This window comes from Chaetura pelagica, unplaced genomic scaffold (assembly GCF_000747805.2).
Source record: "Chaetura pelagica isolate M959 unplaced genomic scaffold, ChaPel_1.0 scaffold224, whole genome shotgun sequence".
Classification (NCBI taxonomy): domain Eukaryota; kingdom Metazoa; phylum Chordata; class Aves; order Apodiformes; family Apodidae; genus Chaetura; species Chaetura pelagica.
The window spans coordinates 1,480,390-1,506,251 of record NW_009953316.1 but is presented as its reverse complement, the minus strand read 5'-3'; the positions used below and the strand labels follow the sequence as shown (position 1 = coordinate 1,506,251).

At 39.9% G+C, this 25,862-nt stretch overlaps 1 protein-coding gene across 2 annotated transcripts in view; it reads left to right on the top strand.

Annotated features, from left to right (window-relative positions):
* The window catches only part of CHCHD3 (coiled-coil-helix-coiled-coil-helix domain containing 3), a 181,557-nt gene that overhangs the window by 7,642 nt on the left and 148,053 nt on the right, over positions 1-25,862 (top strand). For both annotated transcript variants that reach the window (XM_009998101.1, XM_009998102.1), the window contains exon 3: positions 25,129-25,213. In XM_009998101.1, the coding sequence (XP_009996403.1) occupies positions 25,129-25,213 (85 nt within the window). The remainder of the gene's footprint in view (positions 1-25,128; positions 25,214-25,862) is intronic.

The window sequence follows — 25,862 nt, the reverse complement described above, 5'->3', positions numbered from 1 at the left end:
ATTGAAAACTAAACTACACAGCTTTAATTAAAACACTAATGAATCATACAAGAAAATATATACAATTATATACAGATATATTCAGGTATGGGCAAAAGCCTCTCGCCTCCCCCCACCCCAGCAACTCCCACAGCACTTCCCTGAACTGGGAATAGTCCCGAGGAATCCCGGAGCTGCTGCTGGAGAAAGAGCAGAGAGTTATGGGGGTCACGAGAGATCAAGCCTGAGGATCGACGGTGATGGATGAACAGAGTCCTCCCTGGACGCCGGCCATGGACGGAAGAGAAGGGGAGAAGAAGCAGGAAGGGAGTTGTCTTCTGTGATCTCTGACCTTCCTCTGAGCTTACGTAGATATATGGAATGGAATATCTTTGGCCAATTTTGCTGTCCATCTAACTCAGCCTCCTACGGGGGGGGTCACAGATCTCCCCATAGTGTCTGAGCCGGCAGAGTGCAGGTGCGGCCTTGAAGCCTCAGTAGTTAGAAAAACATTCCACTGTCTTATCAGCCTAGCAGAACACACTGTTGCTAGCTACAAGAAAGCTCACTGAAGGAAAAAAAAATCAGTAAAAAGAAAAATTGGCTTCATCCTTGCTCAAACCAGGACAGAAGTATTGGTGAGATGTGGAGGAATGTGTATTTGAAGGATCAGGTTCTAGCTGATCCTGTATCTAGCTGATGCAGCCAGGGTTTAACTGAACTTTAGGAGAGCAAACTTCAGTTTATGAAGAGGGCTTGTTGGTGTGATCCAATGGAGGCAACTCTGAGGGATACACTCAGGAAAGCTTTGAGGTCCTTAATGATGACCTCTTCCTAATTCAAGAATGGTCTGTTGCAGTGATATATTAGGAGGTCTGGTTAAACAGGGAGCTTGTGATAGTTGTTCAGTGTAAAAAGGTCAGCAGGAGGTGGCTGCAGAAACTACCAAATGAGTGGGTTTGGGGTGGAGGGAGCAGCAGTTGGTGTCTTTTGCCTAAACTTTAAAACCATGTTGAAGTTCAACACAGTATCTCCCAGTATTTTCATATTCAAGTTAGGATGTTGCAGTATGGATGACTGAAAAACAAGTTAGCTTAAAAAAATGACTTGGATGGTCAGTGTCAGAGGATTGTGGTTAATGGCTCGTACTTGACTTGGAGGTTGTTATCATGTGGGCTCTGCAGGACTTTGTCCTGTTTATCAGCTTTATCCATGTCCTGGAGGAGTACGCATTCCTCAGTGCAGATCCTCCTAAACTGGAGAGACACAGTCAATAAGCTCAAGAGCAGGGACTATTCCAGGGGATCCAGACTGGCTGGAGGAAGGAGCCAACAGGAGCCTTATGAAATTAACAAGGATAAATGCAAAGTCATGCACTGAGGAAGGAGCAACCCCTTGCTACAGTGCAGGCTGGGGTTTGCCTCTCTGGGGAGTAACTGCTGAAAAGGTGCTGAGCACTGTGGCAAGGTGCCTGTGAGCCAGCTCTTGTGCCCAAAGAGCAGAGAAGCATAAGAGCATCCTGGGCTGTAGAAACAGAAACTTGTCTGCTAAATAGAGGGGGTGGTGATAATCTTGTTCAGCACTTTACAGATTCTATCTCAAATACTGCATCTGGTTTTAGCCTCCCTGATAGAAGCCATTGGATCAGCTGGAGCAAGTTTAGCAAAGGCCAGGGGCTGGAGTGCCTTCCCTGGGATGAGAGGCTGAGGAAACTTGGCTTGGGAAAATGAAGGTTTTGAGGGAGCTGAGAAGCAGCTTTCCCATGTCTGTGGGATTTATTGAGAAGCTGGCAACAGGCTTTTCACGGTGATGCATCCTGTGAGGGTGAGAGACACAGTGGATGTTGAAGCAGAAGAGTCTCAGAGTAGCAACAGAGAAAAACTTAGTCACGATGAGACCAGTCTGGCATTGGAAGAAGTTTTCCTCCATCCTTGGAGGCTTTCAAGATGTGAGTGGATAAACCCGTGAACCATCTGGTCTAATCTCAAGGCTGACCCTACTTTGAGCAGAGAGTTTGACAAAAATTACTTCTTGAGGCATCTTCCAACCTGAATGGTTCTGTGAGCCTGTGATTTGGTGGTAAGGTGTGAAAAGAGGTTTGAGTGCAACAGAGCATTTTCAGTCTTGACAATGTGAGAAGAGACTATCATGACCACCTGAACTGGTCTCTTGCAACGTGCAGCCCAGGAGAATGTAGCTGAGAAATTTGACACAAGAGTCATTGCCCTTGTTCCTTGTCTGGTTTTTGGGAAGGTGTTTATTTCATTTTTATTTGAAGAGTTGCAGTAGGTACTGATGATACCAGTAATTATGGATAGTTAGATCCAGCATGAAAATAAATCAAGTGGAATACCTCATGATAAGGCTCAGGAGAGGCTGCCTTACTGCTTGTAGCTTGGAATTGTTTGCTATTTTCACTGTTTATGATATGTGCAAGTTTACAGAGTTTGGCTAAATTGATGCTAGTTAAGCAAGAATCCTTAGTAAATAAATCCAGTGATGTGCCCTTTAATGTACTAATTATTTTCATCTACCTTTTTGTTGCAACAGCATTTTTTCTCTACATGAACAAAAAGAATTATCATGACATTTCTGTGGTGGTGTTTTTTTTTTGGTTTTTTTTTTTTTTTGTATTATTCCCGTTATGTTTAGAAAAAGAAAAGAAATCTGAGCCTTAGCAAGACATTTTGGTGCCTGGGTTTCCCTGCTGTTTGTCTTGCTTATACACACTATAAATGTCAGGCAGTTCCTTTCAGTCAGTGACAATGGATTTGCAACCTTTCTTCCTCCAGCAGCAACCAGGAGGGCTTGGTCTTTCCATTTGGTGCTGTTTATTTTGCCCTCCTCATGGTACACTTCTGTTAACCCTTTAGAAGGAGGTTTTAAACTTAACTGGTACCAAAACCCTCTGAAATAAGTAAGAATTCCCAGTCAACAAACTCAAGCTGGTCTCTGCACCAGTGATAGACTGGAAAGCCGTGATTTGTATCTTAGAGGATAATACTTGGTTTGGTTTTAATAGTACATTTGTGTTTTAATTTTGATTTCCCTCTGACCTCTAGGGAAAAAAATGTTTTTCAGAGGGATGCAGGGATTTATGAGAAATCCTAATGTCTTGTTCTGAAAATCTTGGAAGCCTGTAATGTAGCTGTTGTGGCAAGAATATAATCTAAAGAAAATCTGACAGATTTGTTGGGTGAGGTTCATCCTGCTGGTCTGGGTGAAGGAGGCAGCCATATGGTGTAGTGCATGGACTTGTAGAGGATGGAGGCTTCATCAGAAGCTTCTGACACCCAGGCCATAGCCTGCTGGGGGTATTTATTTTTTTGATGCATGATCTAAATTTGGGCAAGTTGTCTTGGGTATTCTTGCACATGTGATGCTGCAGTGCTCCCTCCTGCTCTCCCATGGCTTGCTGTATCACACTCAGTTGTCACTTAGTTTCTTAGAGGTAACTTGATTTTTAGTGATGCCTATTGATATTCTTTGGGTTAAAGGTTCTCTATTGCTGGAAGTATTTTATTATCAAAAGGTGATATGTCTTGTAACTCACTAGACTGCTCAAGATGCCAAACTTTTAATGCTGTCACGGTAACAGCAAATCTTTAGGTGAGCCTGACATTCATGTCACTGGATTGCAGGAGTATAGGGAAGGTGGAATTATGCATGGAAGATGAAGCAAGTACTGCATAAATTAAAGTTTGTGCAGTCTGTGTGACATTCAAGGTGTTCTTTGGTGGGTGGGTATGTCCTTCTAAGATGGCACTGAAATTAGAGGGATAAACTAGCAAATAGTGGAGCTTGTATGTCAGTTTTGTCTCTTAGTTCATAGTTATTTGGAGTTCAGGGCTGTGGAAGGGCTTAGTTTGCTTTATGTCCTCAAAGCACAGTATTGACTTAATCAGAAAGATGGTGCATAATTAATAGGGGGTTGAGTACATACGTTGAGATTATTAAGAGTAGGGAAAAAGCCCTAATTTAATTGTAGAAAAATCTTGGATTGTTGAACAGGGTGTAGGTACATAATTGTGTAAGAGGAACACCTAGAATCTTAAGTGGTCTTCTTGCTTGAGAACAGAAGGTTTTTTAAGGTATGAATGAAAAAGCCTGGATGTGGCTGGGGTGCTCTCTTGTACCATATTCACAAAATTTGTCCTGTTCAAAAGTAGTGTTTTGATTCTTCACTGAAAAACTGTTTCTGAGATGGTCATGAGCACTGTGCCTTCAGGCTGCCCACCTGAATGGCATTTTGAGACCTGATCCATCCTGAGGAGCAGCAGGTGTTTTAAACAAGTGTCCAAAGGGAGAACAAGAACAAATGGCAAAAGGTGTTGGAGCTTCTCATGCAAATGTCATGTATTTAAGGCTTTAGTCTGATGTTACAACTAACCTCATCTAATGGTCTCACATCTGTTCCTGTCTGTCCTTGTTAGAAATCAGTGTCCAGTGATCTAAACGATCCAGAATCACCCCATGAGAAGAGTTTTGCACCAGCTTAGCTTCCTTAGTTAAATGTTGTGTGTTCAGGGAAGGTAAACTGGAGTATACACAGGAGCAATTGTGTCTCTTGTCCTTGTGGTGATGGCCACCTTTTGGAACAGTTTTGCTGATTGTCAGACTTCAGCTAATTCAATAAACCAGATTTTCTGTAGTAACTTCATTCCTGATGGTTGCAGTGCCAGTGCTAGTGGAAGGGATTAATCCATATCACACAATTAATGGAGCTGGAGAGCACAGACATGGTTCAAGCAGCCAAGACTGTATCTTCAGAAGGAGGGTGTTGTGAGATAAAGCAAACCTCTAGCTTTTGTAGATTAGAATTATTTTTACCCACCTATTACTGAAATATTTTATGCTGTTCAAGGAAGGATTAACTTTTTTTCATAATAAGAAAAAGGAACTTTTACAGGTAAACTAGTAACAACAATTTAAAAAATCAAACCCATCCAACCCCTGCAATAATTTATTGATGTCTTGGTGTGGTATGGGACTGCATAAAATACATACACTTAAATATGCTCCAAGAAATGAGGTTTGTGTGAATGATAACCTGGAGTTTGTTGTGATACAAATTTGGCTTCAGTTTGTTTATGCCACTGGAAGGATGGACCAAATGTAGAAGAGGTCTCTGTCTCTCCCTCTGTTTCTTTCATTGTAGTGAAATGATCATGTTCAACTTGCCATGAAAAAAAGAGGTCTGTGTGTGGGAGGCATTTAAGACTAGAATTGCAGTAATAGATTCCCATCCTTCCCTTCTTTCCTTCTGCTCCTGCTACTGCTTTATTTATTACTATTCAGTGTAATGAAGGGAACTAAAGAAACCAATTCTGAGGCTTTCAAGGGTTCTGCAAATGTTGTTTGCAGAACTGATGGCAGTTTTTTTGAGAGCTGTGGGACTGCTTTGTGGTTGGTTTTTTTTTTTTTCTTTCTTCCCCCTACATGAGGGTCAGGATGAGAGAGCCAGTATATCTCATGAATATTATCAAATATTAGGTAGACATTTGATTGATTTGTTTATGCATTCTCATTTTACAACTGATGGGGCACTTTTTTGATCCTCCAAATGAAATTTAAAGAAAGAATACTTGATGTCTTGTCCTGCCCTACTTGTCTGTATAAGTAACTAGGGCTCAGGCTGAGATGGGTTCATTGTGATAAGTCAACTGCTTCTGTAGCTTTTTCTTTTACAAACTGTTTTCTTTGAGTGGCTTTTTTGCAGATAGGCAGAATTTATCTTTCAGTGGGTGTTGATTTAGAAGTGTCATTTCTGTTGCTGTATGTTTTTAGGAACAGGTAATTCCCATGTACCACATCTTGTGCTTTTTGGTCTCAAGTGGGTTTGTCGAAATTAAATTTCATGCTCTTCTGCTTTAGGCTGCATGAGCTGTATTAGGGTTCACTGTATGCAGCCATTTGCTCTAAGAATCTTTCAGGGTAGTTATGCAGTAGACATATCAACCAATTTTTGCCTCAGTAAAATAAACACAGCCAAAGTATTTGCTTAGAAAGGGTTTGCAACTTAAAAGTTAGAACCACCTGCTTTTTGATGTGCAGGCACAAGATTCGTGCATGTGAAAACAGTGTTTCATTAGTTAGCAGAAAATAATGTTTAAAAACAACTGTTGATGGCTGGCATGTGATTCTTGTATTAATTTCTAGTGCTGGAATGTGCTTAATTAAGAAAGCCAGGGAAAGTGTCTCTAAAAACACAGAGGAAAAAATTTAACCTGGGAATAAAGAGAGTGTGCACAGATTCTGCAGCTCTCTGCAAAACAGGATGTAATGATGAGTTTTAGGGACTAAATGGTTATGCATTTATGCATGAAATTGGTGCCACTGTCTTCTACTAGTTCAGAACACTGAATTGTTTTGTAGTTAAATCCTGGCAAAGTTTTAGACCTTTGAACATAGGCAGTTGGAGCTTAGCCAGAGGCTGAACTTTTTCAGAAATGCAGCCAGAATTTATCAAATGTTTATGAGGCAGATTTGGGGAAAGACTGTGGGTTTTTTTTTTAATTTTGGTTTTGTTTTCTTATTTTTCATGTTACAATTCAATAAAAATCCATCTGGCAACATGCTTTTTTCTTGTTTTGTGTGGTTGTTTTTTTTCCTTAATGTTTTTCTTAATATCAGTTACATTATCCATTAGCAATCAGAATTTGACAGAGGATGATGCCTGTTGGGGACACATTTGTTGTGGTCTTTGTTATAAATCTCCTATGTGTGTTCTTGCAGAAATCAGACCTCACACATGCTCAAATTCTTGATTAATACTCAGAGGGAAATTGCTAGTAGTAGACATTAAAAAATTTAATATTTCCTCTGAAATTTGAGCCTGTGACTTCTCTAGTCCATGCTGTGTCTGGACACCAGAATAAAACCCAGCTATTTCTCCTTTGTCCTTCAGAGACCTTCCTGGGATTAATCGTCAAAAAGACCAGATATCTGGCTAAGATAAAAGGGGGTGTAATTTGAAGGATTGTTAGAAGTCAATTGGAATTGTTTGAGTAGTTTTGCTATCTTAAAGAAAAAAATTAAAAATATTGATTATTTTAATGAAATAATGCCCATAACTAAAATAGAGTTGTTTCTTCTGTATTAAGCCTGATAGCACTGTACAGGGAAATTGGCTTTCTGCTACACAGCATCCTCTCTGCTTTTATAGTAAAATACATTCTTAGCCAAATTGTCTCTCCACTGTCAATAAAAGGAACAGTAGTGAGGGACTGCTATCAGGGGAGAATGGATCAAAATATGTCTAAAGGAAGTCTCCAGTGACCTGGTAAGAGATTTTTTGTGCAGGACGAGGAGACCTTCAAGTAATAAAACCTTATGGCTGTAATAGCAAATACATTTTTTTTTTTTTTTTCCATTACAATTTATTTACCTCTTAGAGAATCTTCAGTGTGATGTTAAATAGTACTTTCAAGGTATGCTTTATCCCATTAAGATGAAAAGAAAGCTTTGTTTTTATTCTTTCATCTTCAGGCTGCAGCGAAGTGTTACTAAAATTCTTAATCACTTGTCAGATCAGGCAGGTTAAGTATATTGTGTAGTGCTGCTTCTTGAAAGCTTTGTACTAGTCGTGTTTTTTTTAGTTAAACAGGAGGTAACCACTTAGAGACTTCAAGTCTTCTGCCTCGGGGGAGCAATGTGCAGTTCCAGCTACTGCTATAGTTTTTTTTTCCTCCAGACTGGTTTGCATCTCCATTGACCTCCTTGATTGGTAATCAATCCCATGTTAAGATGTGTTACTGAGGTTTTGGGGAACACCAGACTGAAAATAGAAGCTTTTGGATATTACTGACTGTTTTTTGAAATCTAAATTTAAGAGAAAAGAGGGACATTTTTTCTTTCCTTTGCTTGCAAGGTTTGTTGTGTACCTGTGACAGTGCTTCATGAATCCAGTTTATCTGATTCTCATTTTTAGCCTCATTAACTGTTTGATTTCACCTAATGTTAATTATCTGAAAAATAAGCATCTAATCTAAGCCAGTGTTTTAGGATGAGGGTGAGATGTGGTGGTTCATCCAATCCCTGTGGAAGGCTTTTATTTCTCCTTAGTCTCTGGAACTTTACACAGAAAGAGTTGAGATGAGTGGTTCATCCAAGATGTTTGACTTGTTTTTTCTGCTTTTTCCCCCCTTTTTCTTTTTTTTTTTTGGTGAGGAGGCAGGACTCAATTATCCCTGATGTGACCAAGTGACATGTCTCAACAGGGGGAGATGCCACTGAATATTCTGAGGTTGAAGTAGAAAAAGTAGTATCTGCAGAAATTAGTACATATAATTAATAAAGGCAATGATTATACAGAAGAGTGATTTCAGTGCTAATCAGACACTGAAGGAAAATAGTTCTTGGAGAAGCAGCCCTGCATATCACATTACATGGCTTAGCTGACAAAATTTTGACTGAGGACCAATCTCCAGGTTCTGTGCCAGTCTCTGAACACTCTGGCTCCTTTTAATCTGCTCTGCAGAAGAGAGGGAAGTTTTACTTGAAGAAAAGTGAACCTCCTATATTTCTGAATTAACTGGAAGCATCTTTACTGACAGTCTCATTACTTGTTCACCTTAGGATTTTTGTATCTGACCAGTTGGTCACTAGAACAGCCTCTTTTCCCTGCTCCTGTTATTAAAATCCTGAATTTTCTAGTATTTGAGATGCTACTAGCTCTTGCATTTGCTGGTTCATACTGGGTTGATGTACTGCTCGGTGGCTACTCAAGGCAGTTTATTCCTAGAATCGAACTGAATCTGCTTGGTTTTGGCAATACTGCTGCTTGCTGCATCCTTCTATAGTACCTTGATTTTCTTACACCTAGCAACTTGTAACACTAAAAGTCTGGCAGTGATGGGGATGGTGTAACATCAGTTTAGAGATGAGGCTTTGACAAAGAAGCTTTTGTTAGCAGATCTCAATACCTGTTATAAAAATGTGGGTGTTAGGTTATTGTTGTGAGGATTTTAAACATTTCACCATTTGTCCTTTTATTTAATTTCTGAATAATGCAAGTAGTCACAAACATCATAGTTTCATTTTGTTTACAACCAGTTTTCAGTTATTATTGCAAGTAGCAAGACAGTGTTAAAGACTGAGCTGAAAATACTCTGGTTACCATGTGTCAGAGTTGACAATACTGCAGCTGTTTGCTGACAATGAAATCTAAAGCTGGTTTTGCTGAAGTTGAAAGCAGGCACGTTACAATACTGGGTAAGTCACCTCCACTTCCCTAAGCAGAAACATATCCTTGCTCCTGGGCAAGGAGTGCAAGTGCCCTTGTTACTTTATTGGCACATGTATTTGAAATGTGGACACTGGCTATTTCTAATCTGCCTTCTGGTGTCCTACCATTAATATTACATGAAATCAGTGTTCTGTCACTTGGACACTAAAACTTGACTTTCAGATGAGTCTCTCAAATAAACATGCTGCTGTGTGGGATGTAGGGAACTGGAAAGTTTACTCTCAAGACATAAGACATTTGTGTGCACTTCCTTTGTAAGTCAGTGATTCTCATTTACAGGACCTTGTTACAAGTGGTCTTTAAAGGTTCTTATACTTCTGACTTGGATTTGAATTATTGTCCTTCTGTTCTTCTCAGATCAGCAGCAATGAGAATGAATGTGCTGTAGTTTCCATCTCAGCTGAATAAATAAGTTCTGGAATTACTGTTTTATCTGCACTGATGCAAAACATCCATGTATCATCTATTGTTATAACTAGAATGAACAGGAGATTAGATTTGAGCACACCACAACAGCTGTTAAAGATCCACTTATTTATCACTTCAGGCATATTTGTGCCTAATTTTAGGTGAAGTGATTGCTTTGAGCCTTGGTGCACAATTTCAGTGCCCATGTCATTGATAAATAAAATCATGACTTGATATGGAGATGATTAAAGTTTTTTTGCTCAATAGGCAGCTTCTGCTGGAAAATTTTTACTCCCTTTTAAGAATAAGCATTAAGTTGGTAGTTGCTTTAAAGGTACAACATGTTGGCATCTTGATTTATCTTTCCTTGCAAGGCCAACCACTGAGAAATCTGGTTAATGGGATGAGCAAATGTATTGACGAGTGTTATCCTTGGGTGAAACACTGCTTTGCTTTCCTTTTATTAACCTTTACCTGTAAAGGCACACTTTTACTGCTTGGTTTTTCAGTGTCATTATGTCCTCTAAGATAATTTGTTTTCATCTTCCCTCCTTTCTCAGAGTAATTTTGGAAGGTATTAACCAGTTTTATCTAAACTAGTTGGAGAGTTAAATTTCTTAAGGATAATGGTTGACAATGGCACTATTGCAATGTTTCCTTCTATGATGATGATTATAGGCAACTGGGTGCAGAAAGTTGAGAACAGCAGAGGGACAGGACAAACAAGCAGTTGCTCCCTTATTCAGTAAAATGCAAAGTTTTGAGTTTGAATCTCCTTATAGCTTTAATTAATAGATTAGTTGCAGATTCTGGTGGCTGCAGGTTTTGGTCTGTCATGATACTGGGACAGGATGATAATTTGGAACTACAATTTTTACAACATTACCTACTGCATCACCCCTTGGGATGTTGGGTGACCTGGGAATTCCACCCTGATGCAGGACAGGTAGGCAGAACTCCCCTGTAGTATGTTGTCCTACCTGTCAGTCAATACCAGTGCAGTAGTGGTCACTGTGTGCCTAACTGGGCCAGCCATAAAATCCACCTGCTTTGTTGAAACAGTATGGGGACATAAGAGAGGATAGCCCTGTTGTGTATATAAGAGGAATAGATCCTAAATCCATGAGAAGCCAGGCTACCATTAGTTTAGTTCCTCCTGGGAAGGAAAATACTGTTGGTTTTTCATTTCACAAAGCAGAGAGAATTTCCTTTGGCATTTGGAGCTGTGAGCATGCAGTTGGCTTTGGGAATATTCTAAGCAGTAGAGAAGGGGTTGAATGTCAGAAGGCTGATGAAGCATCATCCTCATGAAGCTGTATCCTCCAGCAAATACCTTTGTTTATTTGCCTTGCTCTCCTGATTGATTGTTCAGATTGGTTTGCTATGAAAGGACAGGCTGTCTCATAGGGCATTATAAGATAATTTCAGGTTAACAATGTGAGTGTGAATGGAACATAAAATATAACTTCAGGTTAAATGTCAGTGAAGAGATATTTATATTATGCAAACAATTATTTGTAAAGAAGAAAGAGGAAAAAAAAGGAGGGGGTAGGTGTTTTGTCTGTGTGTACAGTGTCTGTGTATGGAATGCACATTATCAGAAAATAACAGTTCTTTCCCCCCATTTCCTATTCTTGTGAGCTCATCCCATTCAACCACTCCTTAGAAGTTTTCACTCACCTTTTGTGGGTAGCAAGGCCTGTTACCTGTGCTTCCAACTATATTTATATAAAAGCAAGGCCCCCTGCCCCCCTAACAGCTGGCACATGGACATGTGGCAATGGAATTCAACGCCTAGAGCTACTCTGAGCTTGTATTCCCACCAGTGCAAAGGTGTGTGAAAATACCTGCAGCAGAGGCTTTGAGTCAGTGTGATGAGCAGCTTTGTGAGTTGTCTTATTCCTGTCCAAGGTGGCTGCAATCCAGAGGTGTAATTGGGTAAAATTGACTTTTCAGTGCTGCTGGTAGTGTGCAATCAGAGCTGAAGAATCCTTTTTCAAGATGATGGTAATAGATGAACATCAGAATTTGCTATTTATGTAGCCTTGACAGTTTGGAGAGTCCCACTTGGGAGGTCTGGCCTGTGCAATGGCAGTTAGTAATTCTTTGCAGTTAGTGGTGACTGCTAAATGTAAAACTCAAGAGATGTTTTTATTTATAAACCCTTTTACCTACCTATTATGTGTAGAAATACATGATTATTGCGCTGTCCTCTATAGTGGTAGAAGGTGTTAGTTGAAATACATGTGGTGAAAGAATTTAGAGTTTATTTTGTCCAAAATAAATCAAAGGGGTAGCAGTAAATTTCTCTAGGCTGTCAGTTAAAGTAGCTTTACAGTAACTTACGAACCATAAAGATCAGAAACTGGGTGACTTAAATTGTCTTGCGTGAACACTGGGTGCCTAATCCTGTTGAAAGAAGAAACATAAAATCCTTCCCAGCATTGCTTACAATATGATTAATTTTGAAATGTTAAATTACAGAGTTCTGATGCTTTTATCCGTTGTGTTCAGCAAAAAAAGCCTTTAGAGTGTATGTGGAGTTGGAATTACTAACAGAAGCAGCTGGAACAGCAAGTCTGTCAACTGCTGTATTCAACCTTAAGGGTATTCTTAGTTGGGGCTGTCCAGCCTGGAGGAGAGAAGGCTCCAGGGAGACCTTAGAGCACCTTCCAGTGCTTGAAAAGGCTCCAGGAAAGCTGGGGAGGGGCTTGGGACAAGGGCAGGGAGGGATGGGATGAGGAGGAATGGCTTTAAACTGGAAGAGGGGAGATTCAGGTAAGACATTAGGAAGAAGTTCTTCACTATGAGGGTGGTGAGACCCTGGCCCAGGTTGCCCAGGGAAGTTGTGGCTGCTTCATCCCTGGAAGTGTTCAAGGTCACGTTGCATGGAGCTTGAAGCAACCTGATCTAGTGGAAGGAGTTTCTGCCCATGCAGGGAGGTTGGAATGAGGTGATCTTCAAGATCCCTTCTGACCCAAACCATTCTATTACTCTGCCAGTGATAAACTTGTAAAAGGTATGTGAAACTTCACTTGTATTATTATTACTTTTAATTATTTAAAATTAACAGGACAGGAAAAAGACTTATGGCTCAGTATCTGCTGACATAAGTTTTTATAGATACCTATGTATATATTTACTCTTACATTATGGAGGTGGGTGAGAAGGATGGGCTACTAAGGTTTCATTGGAAAGATTCACCTTGTAAGGGCACTCAGAACAATTAAAAAAGTTAGAAACAAACTTCATGTCATGATGTGGCTGGCAGAGCAGGAATTCCTAGAGGAAAAAGAACAACTGGGATGTTTTTTATGTTAATTGACTTCTTATAGCTCAGTCCAGTCCTTGGTGGTAAATGACTTATTTTAGTAACTGTCACATCTTTCAAGACATACTGCTGATATTTCATGTTTCTTCTCCTGCAGTGCTCCTCTGTGTCTGTCACTTGTTATATCTCACTTAAGCCCTCTAAGACAGGATGTCTTCTGTGTCAAGTGTACATGGGGTTTTTTTTGTAATGAATTCTAAAGTTTTTGGGAAAAAATTCTTGACAGGTTTTTGAGGACTCACTGTACTGCATTGAAATTCCTGTCACATTTTGTCCAATCATTATGAAGTCTGATGGAGGAATCATGGAAATAGACAATTTTCAGTTGGTGGTGAGAACCTCTGTCTGTTCTGCTGCTGCTATTGTCATGACTCCAGGATGTCTCTCACTTCCTCTGTTGAGAGGTGACAGTCTGAGCTTAGCATGAATGGGTCAAAGGTTGGTGCGTTGTCTGGGCAGTAGGGAAATGCAGGCTGAGGATTGTATAAGGGTTTGTATTGTAAGAGCTTACTGGTTTATTGTAAGTGACTGGAAGGGGAGGTTCTGCTGTACCAGGATGCTCTTGCCCTGTGTAGACCTCTGTTCCTGTGTCTCTGCTTCTTGACTCTTACTGCTTTATTCTCCCATGCTCCATTTCTACTTTATTTTTATTGGTTGCAATAACTTATTTTAAGATTAGCCTTGGAATTTTGTATTTTGTGGACTGGTTTGGCTTGGAAGGCACTGGGAAGATCATCTAGTTCCAACCCTCCCTTGCCATTGGCAGGGACACCCTGCTAGAGTGTGTCACTCCAAGCACTGTTCAACCTGGCCTTGAACACTTCCAGGGAGGGAGCATCCACAACTGTTTCCAACAATTTTCTGTCTTTCTGTGGATTGTATAAATCCATTTCTGTTTACTTGATTTTTCTGTTAGCTTGTTAAAATGTAACCTTGGCCATGCTGGGGAGTAATGGTAATTCTCTGCTCTTCTCATTTGGACGTGAGTCTCAGGAGTTACTCTTGCTAAATAGAGCTGTTAAACACAGGCAGATAGAGCCCCATTCAAAGAATCACAGGGGAAAATATTTTAACCCTGCTCTCCCCTTATTTTTCCAGCACCTCTCAAGTTGGTTCTTGGGATTTACTGCTAAATTTACAACAATAACTTGATCCTGAAAAGAGAATGTTGCAAATATAATATGGACTAAGTTTGCTTTCTTATTTCTAGAGCACGTACTGTCTTGTTTCTAATTTAAATTAGTATAAATTGATTGATATTCACATTTACATTGTAAAATAGATAATGTAATCTATGCAAGAGTGCCTTTGGAAACTAAAATACTAAATATTTTTAAATTATGCACATTTAATTGCTTTGTTTTTGTATTTAATTATCCTGTGAGCTTGTGTATGTATTGCTGCACATGACCAATATTTAGCAGCTCATAGAAATTTCTGTCCTTGGAGGTGTGCTTTGTTTGTATTGAATCTATGATTGTAGGAAGTGCCTTCAATTCTGAAGTGAAATAGGAGAGTTGCTGTTTGTGTTGGTAGTTAAATTTGTATGAGTCTGAAAATAGAATTTATTCTGAAGCATGCTATTCTTTTTAAATAAAAATTGGAAAAAACCCCCAACAAGCCCAAAACAACAAGCCCTGATCCATGGCTCATAGTAAAAAAAATGGGAGATATGTACAAGGTCACGCATGAAAGTGACTGTTGTGGCACATGGAGATGCTTGTTCCTGATGCTTCACTTTTACACAGAGCAGTAAACTTCCTGGAGGGTCTTTAAGGATTCCTTTGTTGAGAGAGAGAGAAAGGGTGAGGAGCAGATACTTTGGTCTTTAAAGCAAATAACTAATTTATAGAGTTTTTCTTCTGTAGTGCTGGTGGAATTGAAGGGATGGATCATTATTTTTTGTTTTTCCATTGAGCATAAGGCTAATTTGATCTGTTTAAAGGGTTAAAGACTGAGTACAGCCCTGTTTGAAGACTATTAAATCTTTTAAAAGATGCTGTATGCCAGGAATACTGACATACTGTTACACTCTTCCTTGTTTCCTCTTGTGTTCTGTTACCATAAAATCCAGGCTCTTTCAAAAATAACAATCATAGAATCATAGAATGGTGAAGGTTGGAAGGGACCTTCAAGATAATCAGGTTCCAACCTCACTGCTAAGAAGCAGGGACACCTCCCACCAGACCAGGCTGCACAAGCCTCATCCAGCCTGGCCTTGAACACCTCCAGGGATGGAGCTTCCACAACCTCTCTGGGCAACCTGTTCCAGTGCCTTCCTACCCTCATGGGGAAGAATTTCTTCCTGATGTCTGATCTAAATCTGCTTTCTATCAGTTGAAAACCCTTACCCCTTGTCCTATGGTTACCCTCTCTGGTGAAAAGCCCCAACTTTCCTGTAGTCCTTTCAGATAGTGGAAGGCTGGTAGATGTTCTCCCCAGAACTTTTTCTTCTCCAGGCTTAACAACCCTAACTTTCTCAGCCTGTCTCTGTAGCAGAGCTGCTCCAGCTCTTGGTTCATCATTGTGGCCCTTCTCTGGACCCTCTCCAATAGCTCCATGTCTCTTCTGTGCTGAGGGCTCCAGAGCTGCAAATAGTACTCCAGGTGAGGTCTCACTAGAGCAGAGGGGCACAATCCCCTCCCTGGACCTGCTGGCCACACTTCTTCTGATGCAGCCCAGGACACAATTGGCTCTCTGGGCTCCAGCACACACTGGTGGCTCATGTCGAGCTTCTCACCTACTCCCACCCCCAGGTTCTTCACAGGGCTCCTCTGCAGCCATTCTCCCACCAGCATGTATTTGTGCTGGAAGAGTATTTGGTGGTATCATTGACTTATCACATAATTTAAACACACTAAATATATTTGCTATTTCTTTAATCAATGTGGAGATCATACAGTTTAAGAGTAGAAAACTATTTTCTTTGGTGTGTAATGAATATTTATGTGGCTTTCCCAAGGGCAGGTTAGAAAGGGCTCTGAGCAACCTGGTCTAGTGGGATGTGTCCCTGCCCATGTAGGGGTTTAGAACTAGATGATCTTTAAGGTGCTTTTCAAGCCTAATTGTTCTATGATTCTGTGATTCTATAATTTCATACAAATGGATGATTTTAGGAGTCCAGGATGAGTCACTTGACAGTGTTCCTGATATCCAAAGCAGACTTAAGTATTCTACCAGTGAATTTTTTTTCTTGTAAGAGTGAGCTGTCAATCAGCTGGTGAGCTGAAGCTTCTGCGTCTGCACAGGCAGCATGCAGCATGGGCAGGCATAGATGGACTGTCTCACATTGATTTACCAGTGCACTTTAACCTGGACCTTCAGTAACCTGTTTCAGGGCTGAGATAAATGTTGTTTCCATGGTTAGCCTCTTGAGACAACTTTGAGAATGTCAGGAGAGGTAACAACGTTTTCTTGTTGGCTAATTGAATAAGAAATGAAGTATGTACTTTTTTCCTCCTTGGTCTAGTGGAAATTATTGTATCCTACTTGATTGCCTGTCATTTCTATAGTTGGCTACTCTTTCTAAATTAAGAGTAATGGATTTGATATTCAGTCTTTTCTCTGCTATTCAACTTAACTATCAATATCAACAGTACCCCTTTTTTATGTGATGTGTGGCATATAGGGATGGACCAAACTGGAGTGTTGAAGTAGAAAGAACAAGTTAAGGTTATTCACATATTATAATGTTTGTGCATTATGTGTCTTCCATTGGAATGTTGGTTTGCAAAGTGTTTTAATTGTAAAAGACTCTTAATGGGTTGATCCGTTGGTTGATGCTGTGAAGGTACTAGGTTGCTGACGTGTTCTAATTCAATATTTATAGCTGTTAGTGCCCAGTTAGAAATTTTCCCTGTGACATCTTCATTAACTGTGATGCCTACATTGTCCTGCCAGCTACTGAGACAGATGATGGGTCTGAAGACAGCCCTAAGGTACCTGATCCCCAGCGAGCTGGTTAATGCTCATACTTAATGTGCACAGAGACCTAAGAACTGCCTTGTTGGATCAGATTGATGGTCTGAATGCCCTGATCCTCTCTTGTCGATACAGGATGCTGCAGAGGGGAATGCAAGAAATTCTGCCTTAAGTAACTTGGAAATAGTTTTTCCAGCAAAAAAAAAAAGTCTGTTTCTAGCAGTGGTTGCTATGTACCTTGAAGCACTGTTCTCCAACTCCAATTTAAATATTATGTATCCTGCTGGTGTTCTTCAGTCTTTTTGCTTTTGGCTTCAGCAAAAGGAGTTGAAAATGTATTTTCCACTGCATTTCAAATAGTACAGAAAATATTACAAACCCCAAAATCTTTTAAATGTTGCCCTATCAGCTTAGTTGTGAGCCTTTTAAGCAATGTGTTATGGAACAGCCTAGAGCTGCCTGTGTTACGCTGTTATATTCTATACCATGTCTCTTTTCTCTGAGTAATTTTGGGTTTTCTTTCCCTTATTTTTCTGCTTTTTTGAGGAAAATTGCTGTGTGGCAGTGCCATCCATTCACCAGTTGCCTTCTACTAACTTCTGAATTAATTCAGCCAAATCTACCTAAAGGGAGCTGAAAGGCTCAAGTCCTTGATACTTTATGGTTTTGAGAAATCAAGGATTAAGTAGAAAGAGACAATAAGACAAATGCTTTAATGGAGAGAAGGTCTATATCTGCCTGGGCTGTGTTGCTGAAGGTTTTCCTCTCACACAAGAACTTTGGCTGCCAGACTGGGACATGTTCTGCAAAAGCAACTGCATCCTGTGCTGTGTACTGCTAAGCTAGGAGACAGCAGAGAGCTGAAATTTGGAGAATGGAGAAGTTCTCAGGGAGGACAATGTCACAGGGACAAGACACATCAGCTTGATTTGCTATAAGGGGGCAGAGAACAGGCAATGTGAATCTGTGAGAAACCAGTCTATGTTCATGTTTCTGATGCAGAAAAATCACACAATAAACACAAAACCCTTCTTGCTTTGTCTACACTTTGTTTCAAAGACATTTTCTGATGCTTCCCCTTTTTTTTAAAAGAAAGATGTTACCATAAGCTGTTGAACAAAAGAGGTTGGAGAAGCTTTCAGAGTGATTACTGTGTTAAGCCCATACATTTCAGTGGAACTCAAATAGATCTCAGCCAAGTTTATCCTTGGTGTTAAATGTTGTGTGGAAGGACTGATAGAACATGGTGCTTGAGGAAATGTGGAGGTGTATCATCTTAGATCTATTTTCCTTGTTCGTCCTCTCTAAGTAGATGCTACAATTATGTTGTTCTTTCTCTTTCCTTTCTACATACTTCCCTCTCATGCCCAGTTGGACAGTAAACAAATCTTTGTGTGATACTCAGAACAACCAGAAATGCTTAATTTAAAAACCAAGCAAAAGCTAAGATAAAATAGCATTATGCTTTCCAGTGTGCTTGGTTATTCATTTATCAAAACTGAATTTGTATCCCATGGTGCTGCTCAGCACGTTTGGCCTTATTTTTTCCCTTTTTAAAGTTTTCCAGTCTTACAGTATCTTGCTAAAGATGATTTAGATGAGTGATGTGCAGAGTTTAAAGTATGTCTTAAGCTTTCCCAATGCTAGAGCTTTCTGTTCTCTCTTTTGTCTTTTTCTAATCCATGACAGGAATTTACCACTGACTTTATAACTACACTTTCCTAAGAGCTTTTACTAGGTGACCATGTAAAAGATGAGCCAAATTGCAAACGTAGCTTCTCATTTGCTGTCTGGTTGATGCATTCAGACACCAATTTGAAGGTTGTGCCCTCTGATTTTGTGTGTCTTAGCCCTGCATTAGTTCTCTGGATTGCACTCAAGCCATGCACTTAATGTGAATGGCATGAGAGGTCCTGCCTTGTGACTGGTTTATTTGAAGGCAGAAGTAGCCAGTGTAGCCCCAAACACATTGCAGAGCTCCTTGGGTGACAGAGTGGTGGTCTGTAACTGGAGAGGAGAGGCTGAGGGACCTGGACTTCTTAAGGTCTTGGAAGTAGCCTGCCAATAAAGGAGGTATTAAGAAGACAGAGTCAGTCTCTTCGTAGTGGTGCATGGCAGGAGGATGATAAACAAGAGGCATACATGGAAACAAAAGTGCTTTTGACCTGTGAGGAGAAGTTTTTTTGTCATCAGGTCTGTCAGGCATTAAAACATGTTGCCCAGAGAGGCTCTGATGTTTCCATCCTTGGAGGTATTTTTTGTAAAAGCCAATTTTATCTCTTTAAGGAAGATGGTCATATAGCCTGGAGGACTTCTGCATGATTGTCTTATGACTTTTGAGAAGTTGCTCTCTGCAGGACATTCTGTTCACTGGGCATCTTTTAAAAAACATTTATTATTAGTAGCAAAACTGAATGAAAAGGAAAAGCATACCTTTATTTTCCTTTTCTGGGTAAATTAATTCTCTGGGTATTATTTAGCTAAGTATTTTCTGAAAGACATTTGATTGTATCAAACCAAAGTGTCTCTTCATTAATAACTTAATGCACTTGCCCTTTCAAGAGGGTTTAGTCAAAGTGCCTGGTAAATAAATGCTGTTTCCATTAAGGATATTTTTTAAAATACAAGACTGAGGGGCTGATTGCCAGCTCTGCAGGCTAGAGGCTATTTGCTTAATTTGCCTGTATTGTGTTCCTAATTTCTCAAGTTAACCTTTCTGAGGCTGCAGGTGTCTGCTTTACCTAATGTGTGTTGGTTGCAGCTTTGGGTGCTGTAATCTTGCTGAATGTTTTTTCTATGAAGCAACTAAAGTTAGAGGAAAAATACTACAGATTTCCGTCTTGTGACCAGCAAGGGCAGAGGAGTTGGGTAAGAATATTATGAGAGTAGCTGAGTTTCACTTATCCTTATGCACCACCCTATAGTAGACTGAAGTGGTAACGTTGCTGATTGTTTCTCAAGACTTGTTGCCATCCTGTGAAGCTCTTGACTGTGCTCAGATCCTGCTAGTGGTTGGCCTTTGAAGTTCTAAGATGAAGTGTGTATTATCTAACTGAAACCTCTAAATGCTGGTAAGTGCAGAAGCTCCTCAGTACCCTTAACTCTTCTGTCATCATGTGTCCCTGCAATTATTCAAAATGTGTTGGACCCTAGAAATCATATCAGCTGTATACTTTCTTATTCTTCTGGCTTTGAAGCACAAGTGGAGAATCAATACTAAGAGTTAAGCAATTGGCCTTGTACACTCTTATTTGCTTAATTGTTTGGTGGTTGATTTCTTTTTTTAAACAGCAATCAGTTTAGTCTTTACCCAAACTACAGAAAGCATCTCCACAAGTGGCTTCCCAAATAATTTTCATAGATTCTGTGGCATTTTTTAAAAGTGTGTCAGAATAAGCTTCCTTTTGGCTTGCAGAAGGCTGTGAGATGGATAAGAATATGAGTGTCTTCCTTGTGTGGAAAAGGCTGAATGGAGAAGAGTTGAAACACATGCAGGGAATGCTCTAATGCTTCTGTAACAGCCAGCCTGCTTGGTGTTCAAAATAAAACCTGGTCCTGGTGAGTGATATTCCCACACCCTTTCACTCCGAACATTGGTCTGGAGGTGTAAAGTGAACTGGAATGATTTGGTAGAATTGCCTCTCTTCTGTTCACTGAGCCTGGTCACAGATTTTGGCCAACAGATATGTACAGGATGTAACTTAGAGCTTCTTCAGATCTTATCTTTAGGTGTCCTGTCCTCTCTCTTCCTTGTTTTGCTTTGTTTTAAATATCAAAGAAGCTGAATTTACCTTTGTGTATTTTGTGTGTATAGGGAGAGGAAGTAAATGGAGCCAGATGTGCATTATCTTGCAATACATGAAAATTGTTTAATAATAATTGGTAAAGTTATCCATACCCTTTATCAAGTTAGAATCTCTACATGAAGGGGAGGAAAAGCATCATGCACTTGCATTGTAATATTAGGCATAAATGACCATGTCTTTCAAACTCTTCCAAAAGAGTAGGTGGACAAAAAAGAGATGTCAGATTACATCATCCTGGAGGCCATCAAAATGCCAAAATGTCCACTGACAGTCACTGCTTGGTTGACAAGATCTGGGCAACAGCTTTGTGGGTTTTTTCTTAGTGATATCTAGTGCCTGTGGTGGTGTTACCTGGAGCAGTCTGGTCATCCTGAAGCTTTGTGGAACCTGCTGCTGGGTCTGAGCGTGGTAATGAACCCATTGCAGTGCAGCTGGTGGCACTCCCTTGCCATTATCCCAAAGAGAATATTGCTTATCAGACACCCATCAGCATCCACCCTTGACATGCTAAGAGGGCAGAGAGGAGTTATTTCTGGTTATAGAACTATGACTTTTTGAGTGTAGTTCCTGTTACTGCCCGTTTGTCTAAATTGTCTTGTGAAGGGTGTTGTGCCTGAGCACATGCAGCCTGAGGAAATGGTGGAGCTGCTTTCTTATGCTCTTGAAGGAGCATAAGAAAGCACTGGGATGCAAGTGTGGCCTTCCTAAATATACCTTCTACTTGTCGAACTGCAGCATTTTAACTGAAACATCATAAATTTCCCATTTGGGAGCTACCCAATTATATCTTACAATAATTCTATTGAATGATCTATAGCTCCACTTTTATTCCCTATTAGTATTTGGCTGATCGATGGGTAACCTAATTGATTGTTAAGGTCAAATGTCTTTATTGGCTGATGCCTGAGTCTTTTCTCATTATGACTTAAAAGAGCATTCTATGCTCCGGAGTTCCTGTGTTCATGTTTGCATTCCAGAACAATAAACTTGGTGATGTAGGTGCTGGTGAGTAATACATTTATGCAACATTTTGTGTGTTCTCAAGTGCAGTATTAAAAGGCTGTGAAATACTGAGGTATTTGAGTTGAGCAGAACTGCAGTGAGGAGCACTTGATCATGGGTTTTCAGATTGTTCTGTGAATAAAATAGCTGTGATGTGAAATAAATTCTTGGCTTTTCTGACAGCTTAATCATCTCTAAGTGTACAAATGCAGAACCTTAACTGCTCTCCTTGTGGCTTGTGATGCTTGCTGAGGTGTGGGGGAGATGAATGTGTCCTGTAGTACAGAAACAGGGTCCTTGTGACTTTGCCTGCTGTTTTGCTCAAGTTTTTTTTGTCTCCTTGGCAATACAGTTCACTGTGACTAGCTGGTACTTGTTTGGAAATGTAGAGGTATTATAACTCTCTATGTTCTAAACCAGATGGCATCCTCACTTAGACTCAGAGGGGAAAATAGTGGTACAGTATGAATGGTCAGTAGAGGTAGTACCAATAAAATGAGTTTTTGCTTTTTCAACCAGGGTTTGTGACAGTCATCAATTGCAAGGTTAATTTTTATCACTGGATTTTCACATATGTTGAGATGTTGGCGTCTCACTTGCTATTCACGAGTGACCCCCCAATTTTTCCATCTCATTTCTGTCAACTAAGCACTTACAGCATCTGGCAGGATGGATATTGATTCCTTCAGCTTTACCTAAGATGCTTATAACTGAATTACTTGGCCAAGACTCCTATGTAGTTGATGAAGCTGCTTCATTCATTCATAAGATTCACTATTTTAAAAGTCTACTGCAGTATGAGAAAAATTGCACACTGGACTCTATTAACCTTAATGGGAGTGTGGGCTGATGAAGGTAGATAATATTTGCAGATAAAGCCAGCTCCTGGGGACAAGGTCACAGAGATGCATGGCTATTTGTTGCTGTCTTTATCTGTCTCTAGTTTTTTAGAATCTGACTGCTGCCTAATGTAAAACATTAAAACCACAAAGGGGATACTAGAGTTGAGGCTGTCCTGTTTTTGTCTCTAATATCTCTAATCGCTAGACATGCTCTCAGGCACTTTTTATTTAGCTTAATTTGTCAAAAAAACCCAAACCAACTCAAAACCCCCGTAACAAAACAAAACGAGCACTTCACTGGAGGATGTGATGTATGTACTTAAACCTGTCTCTCTTAGGAGGGTTTGAATTCCAGATCTTCCACTTCCTAGGCAAATGCTGTGACTTAGCTGGCTGTGAAAGGGGAGGCTGACAGCTTTTCCCCCTCTGCCCAAGATCTCCACATTTCCTACAACAACTTGTCTTGCAAATGCTGCACATCTTAACATTGCCTGAAAAAAGTACTTCTCTAGTTTTTAGCTACTTGAGTAAGTGTTCTTGTTATTGCTTCTGAAGGCAGATGAGGGGGTTTTATCACATTGTAGAGTTTAGCAGCTGTATTGTGGTCAGGAGGTACGTGTTTTGGAGTGAGGTTACGTGTCTTTTAGCTTTGTGGTTCTGTCCAGTGTAATTTGAGCCAGATGCTTCATACTAGGGAGGTGGTTCTCCCTCTCTTCTCCACTCTCCTAAGACCTCAGCTGGAGTATTGTGTCCAGTTCTGGAGTCTCCAGCACAAGAAGGACACAGAGCTCTTGGAATGAGTCCAGAGAAGGCCATGGAGATGATGGGAGGGCTGGAACAGCTCTGCTCTGGAGACAGGCTGGGGGAGTTGGGGTGTTCAGCCTGGAGAAGAGAAGGCTTCAGGGGGACCTTAGAGTACTTTCTAGAACTTGAAAGGGGCTCCAGGAAAGCTGGGGGGGGACTTGGGACAAGGGCAAGAAGGGATGGGATGAGGGGGGATGGCTTTAAGCTGGGCAAGAGGGATTTTATGTTAGACACAAGGAAAAAATTCTTTCTTGTGAAGGATGGGGAGACACTGGCTCAGGTTTGCTAAAGCAGCTGTGGCTGCCTCATCCCTGGAACTTTTGAAGGCCAGGATAGGGCTTGGAGCAACCTGGGCTGGTGGGAGGTGTCCCTGCCCATCCAGGGGAGTAGGAATCAGATGACCTTTAAAGGTCCCTTCCAACCCAAACCATTCCAGGATTCTACAAATTGTGTGTGCCTGTAACAGCTCAGGCAGTGTAGGTACACTTTTATTCCAGACAGGCATGTCTAGATTAGGATTTTTATTGGAATAAACCTGGATATAATATCTTTAGTCTCTTTCTACAGCTGTACTGTGTAATAGTTTCCTTTTCTACCCGGAGGAAAACTCACTCTTCTGAATTCTTGCAAAATAGTATTTTATGTAAAGTAACAGTTGTTCTACTGAAGTTGATTCAACTTTTGGTTACCAAGTTACTGCATTCCCCAAATTGGTAATGTTGTTCTTTATTACTAGATGACTGGCTGTTTGTTTTTTATATCTTTTATTCCTACTGTGTGTGGTAGAGATAAAGCCATCTCCAAAGTTGGGGTAGTTTTTGTTCTGTTTTTTTAATGCTGAAACAACCTTTTCATTGTAATTTCTTGAGAATTCTCTTGCAACCTGTTCTATTGCCACAACATCTGTTAAATGCAGTAACAAAAAACTACTTCTGATCTCCTTGAGTCAGATTTTTCAGCAATATGCTGTTGTCTAGAAGTGCAGACATAGATAATACTGAATGATTTGGTGTAGTAGCTTGGCATGACACAGCCTTTGAGTATCAAAGAGTTGGGAAGGGACCTGTTTAGTGTTTCAAAACCTTACTGAATGGATTTTGGTAGTCTTATAGGTGTCTTTCAAACTTGTAGGATTAGTGGCTCTCCACCCTTCTACCTTTAGTGTGTTCAAGTTTACTTTACAAGAGTCTTGAAGTTGCTTCCCTGCTTTTTCAGTTCTTAACTGATCCCTTTGACATAATCTAAATGAAGAATTTCTTTATTTAGCATTCATCATGTCTGCTTGCTTGAAGAAAGTTGGGAGAATTGGAGGCAAAAGATTTTTCCAACACTAGAAGTATGGATGTTTAGGATGCTCCAGGTGCTTTGTTGGGCAAAATGTGTCTGAAAATACTTGATTGGTTGAGCAGAAAGATATTTTCCTTGCTTCCATATGAATAAAGAACATGTTATGATTTTACTGTTTAGGTTTCAGTCTCAAATCCTCCTCCTCCCCCCAAAAAAAGAGATTTTATGTTTTATTTCCTAAGGAAAATGTGTTTAATTTAACAAACATTGTATGTTGTTTGATTTTTGAAAGATTCCACTACTTGAGAAGTTGCTTAGTAAGTAATTGTAAAGGCTCTCCAGTGCTGCATGCTAAAATCTGAAAGGTGTTTAATCCACAAGAAAGCACTCCAACTGCTTTATAAACAAAAAAAATAATTCAGAGTACTATATTATGCAGTTGTTTTCTGTAATTAAGGATGTTCTGTTTTGTTAAAACGTTTAATTTTCTTTTAATTCTAGTTAGTGATGAAGAACTAAAGAAAAGAATAGCTGAGGAACTGGCATTAGAACGAGCCAGGAGAGACTCTGAAGCTCACAAGAGAAGGTTGGTTTGTTAATAACTATTTAAATCAAATATGTACTTAATGCTTTAATTACTGTTATTTATCTACTTACTATAAACAGTTGATTTTTTTTTTTTTTACTCCAACACAAAATGGTAGGTAAAACCTTTGGGCTATATAGCAAGTTTTGGTATTAAATACGTGTTAAAATGACAGTTTTACTTCAATTTTCTTTTGAGAGCTAATATAAACTGTTGATTTAAATCCCTTTTGACCTCATAAGCCTGACTCTCCTTTGCAGTCTTTTCAGCTCAGTATTTGCTCATCTCTCCTGAGTCCAAATATTCACTTTGTGGGGTAGAGACAGAAATAGCTGGAGAGCAGTGCAGAGGAGGGTTACATATAACCCCTCTTGTTTGATGAAAAGGTGAATTTTAACAGCAGTATAAATAGTAATTCTTGTTATTTCTGTGAATTCCAGATATTTGTGAGCTGCAGTGTTTCAAACTGCTTTAATACTACAGCATAGTGCTTTGAAGATACAAAATATTAAGAGTTGTCTAGAAAAAAATAATTTTAATATCCTTTTGTCATATGGAAACACTATTTTACTGCATGTTTTCTCAGAGATGATAGTAACTGTGGGAGACAGGGTCCTACAGAATACAGCAGCAGACTTGGGATACTGCT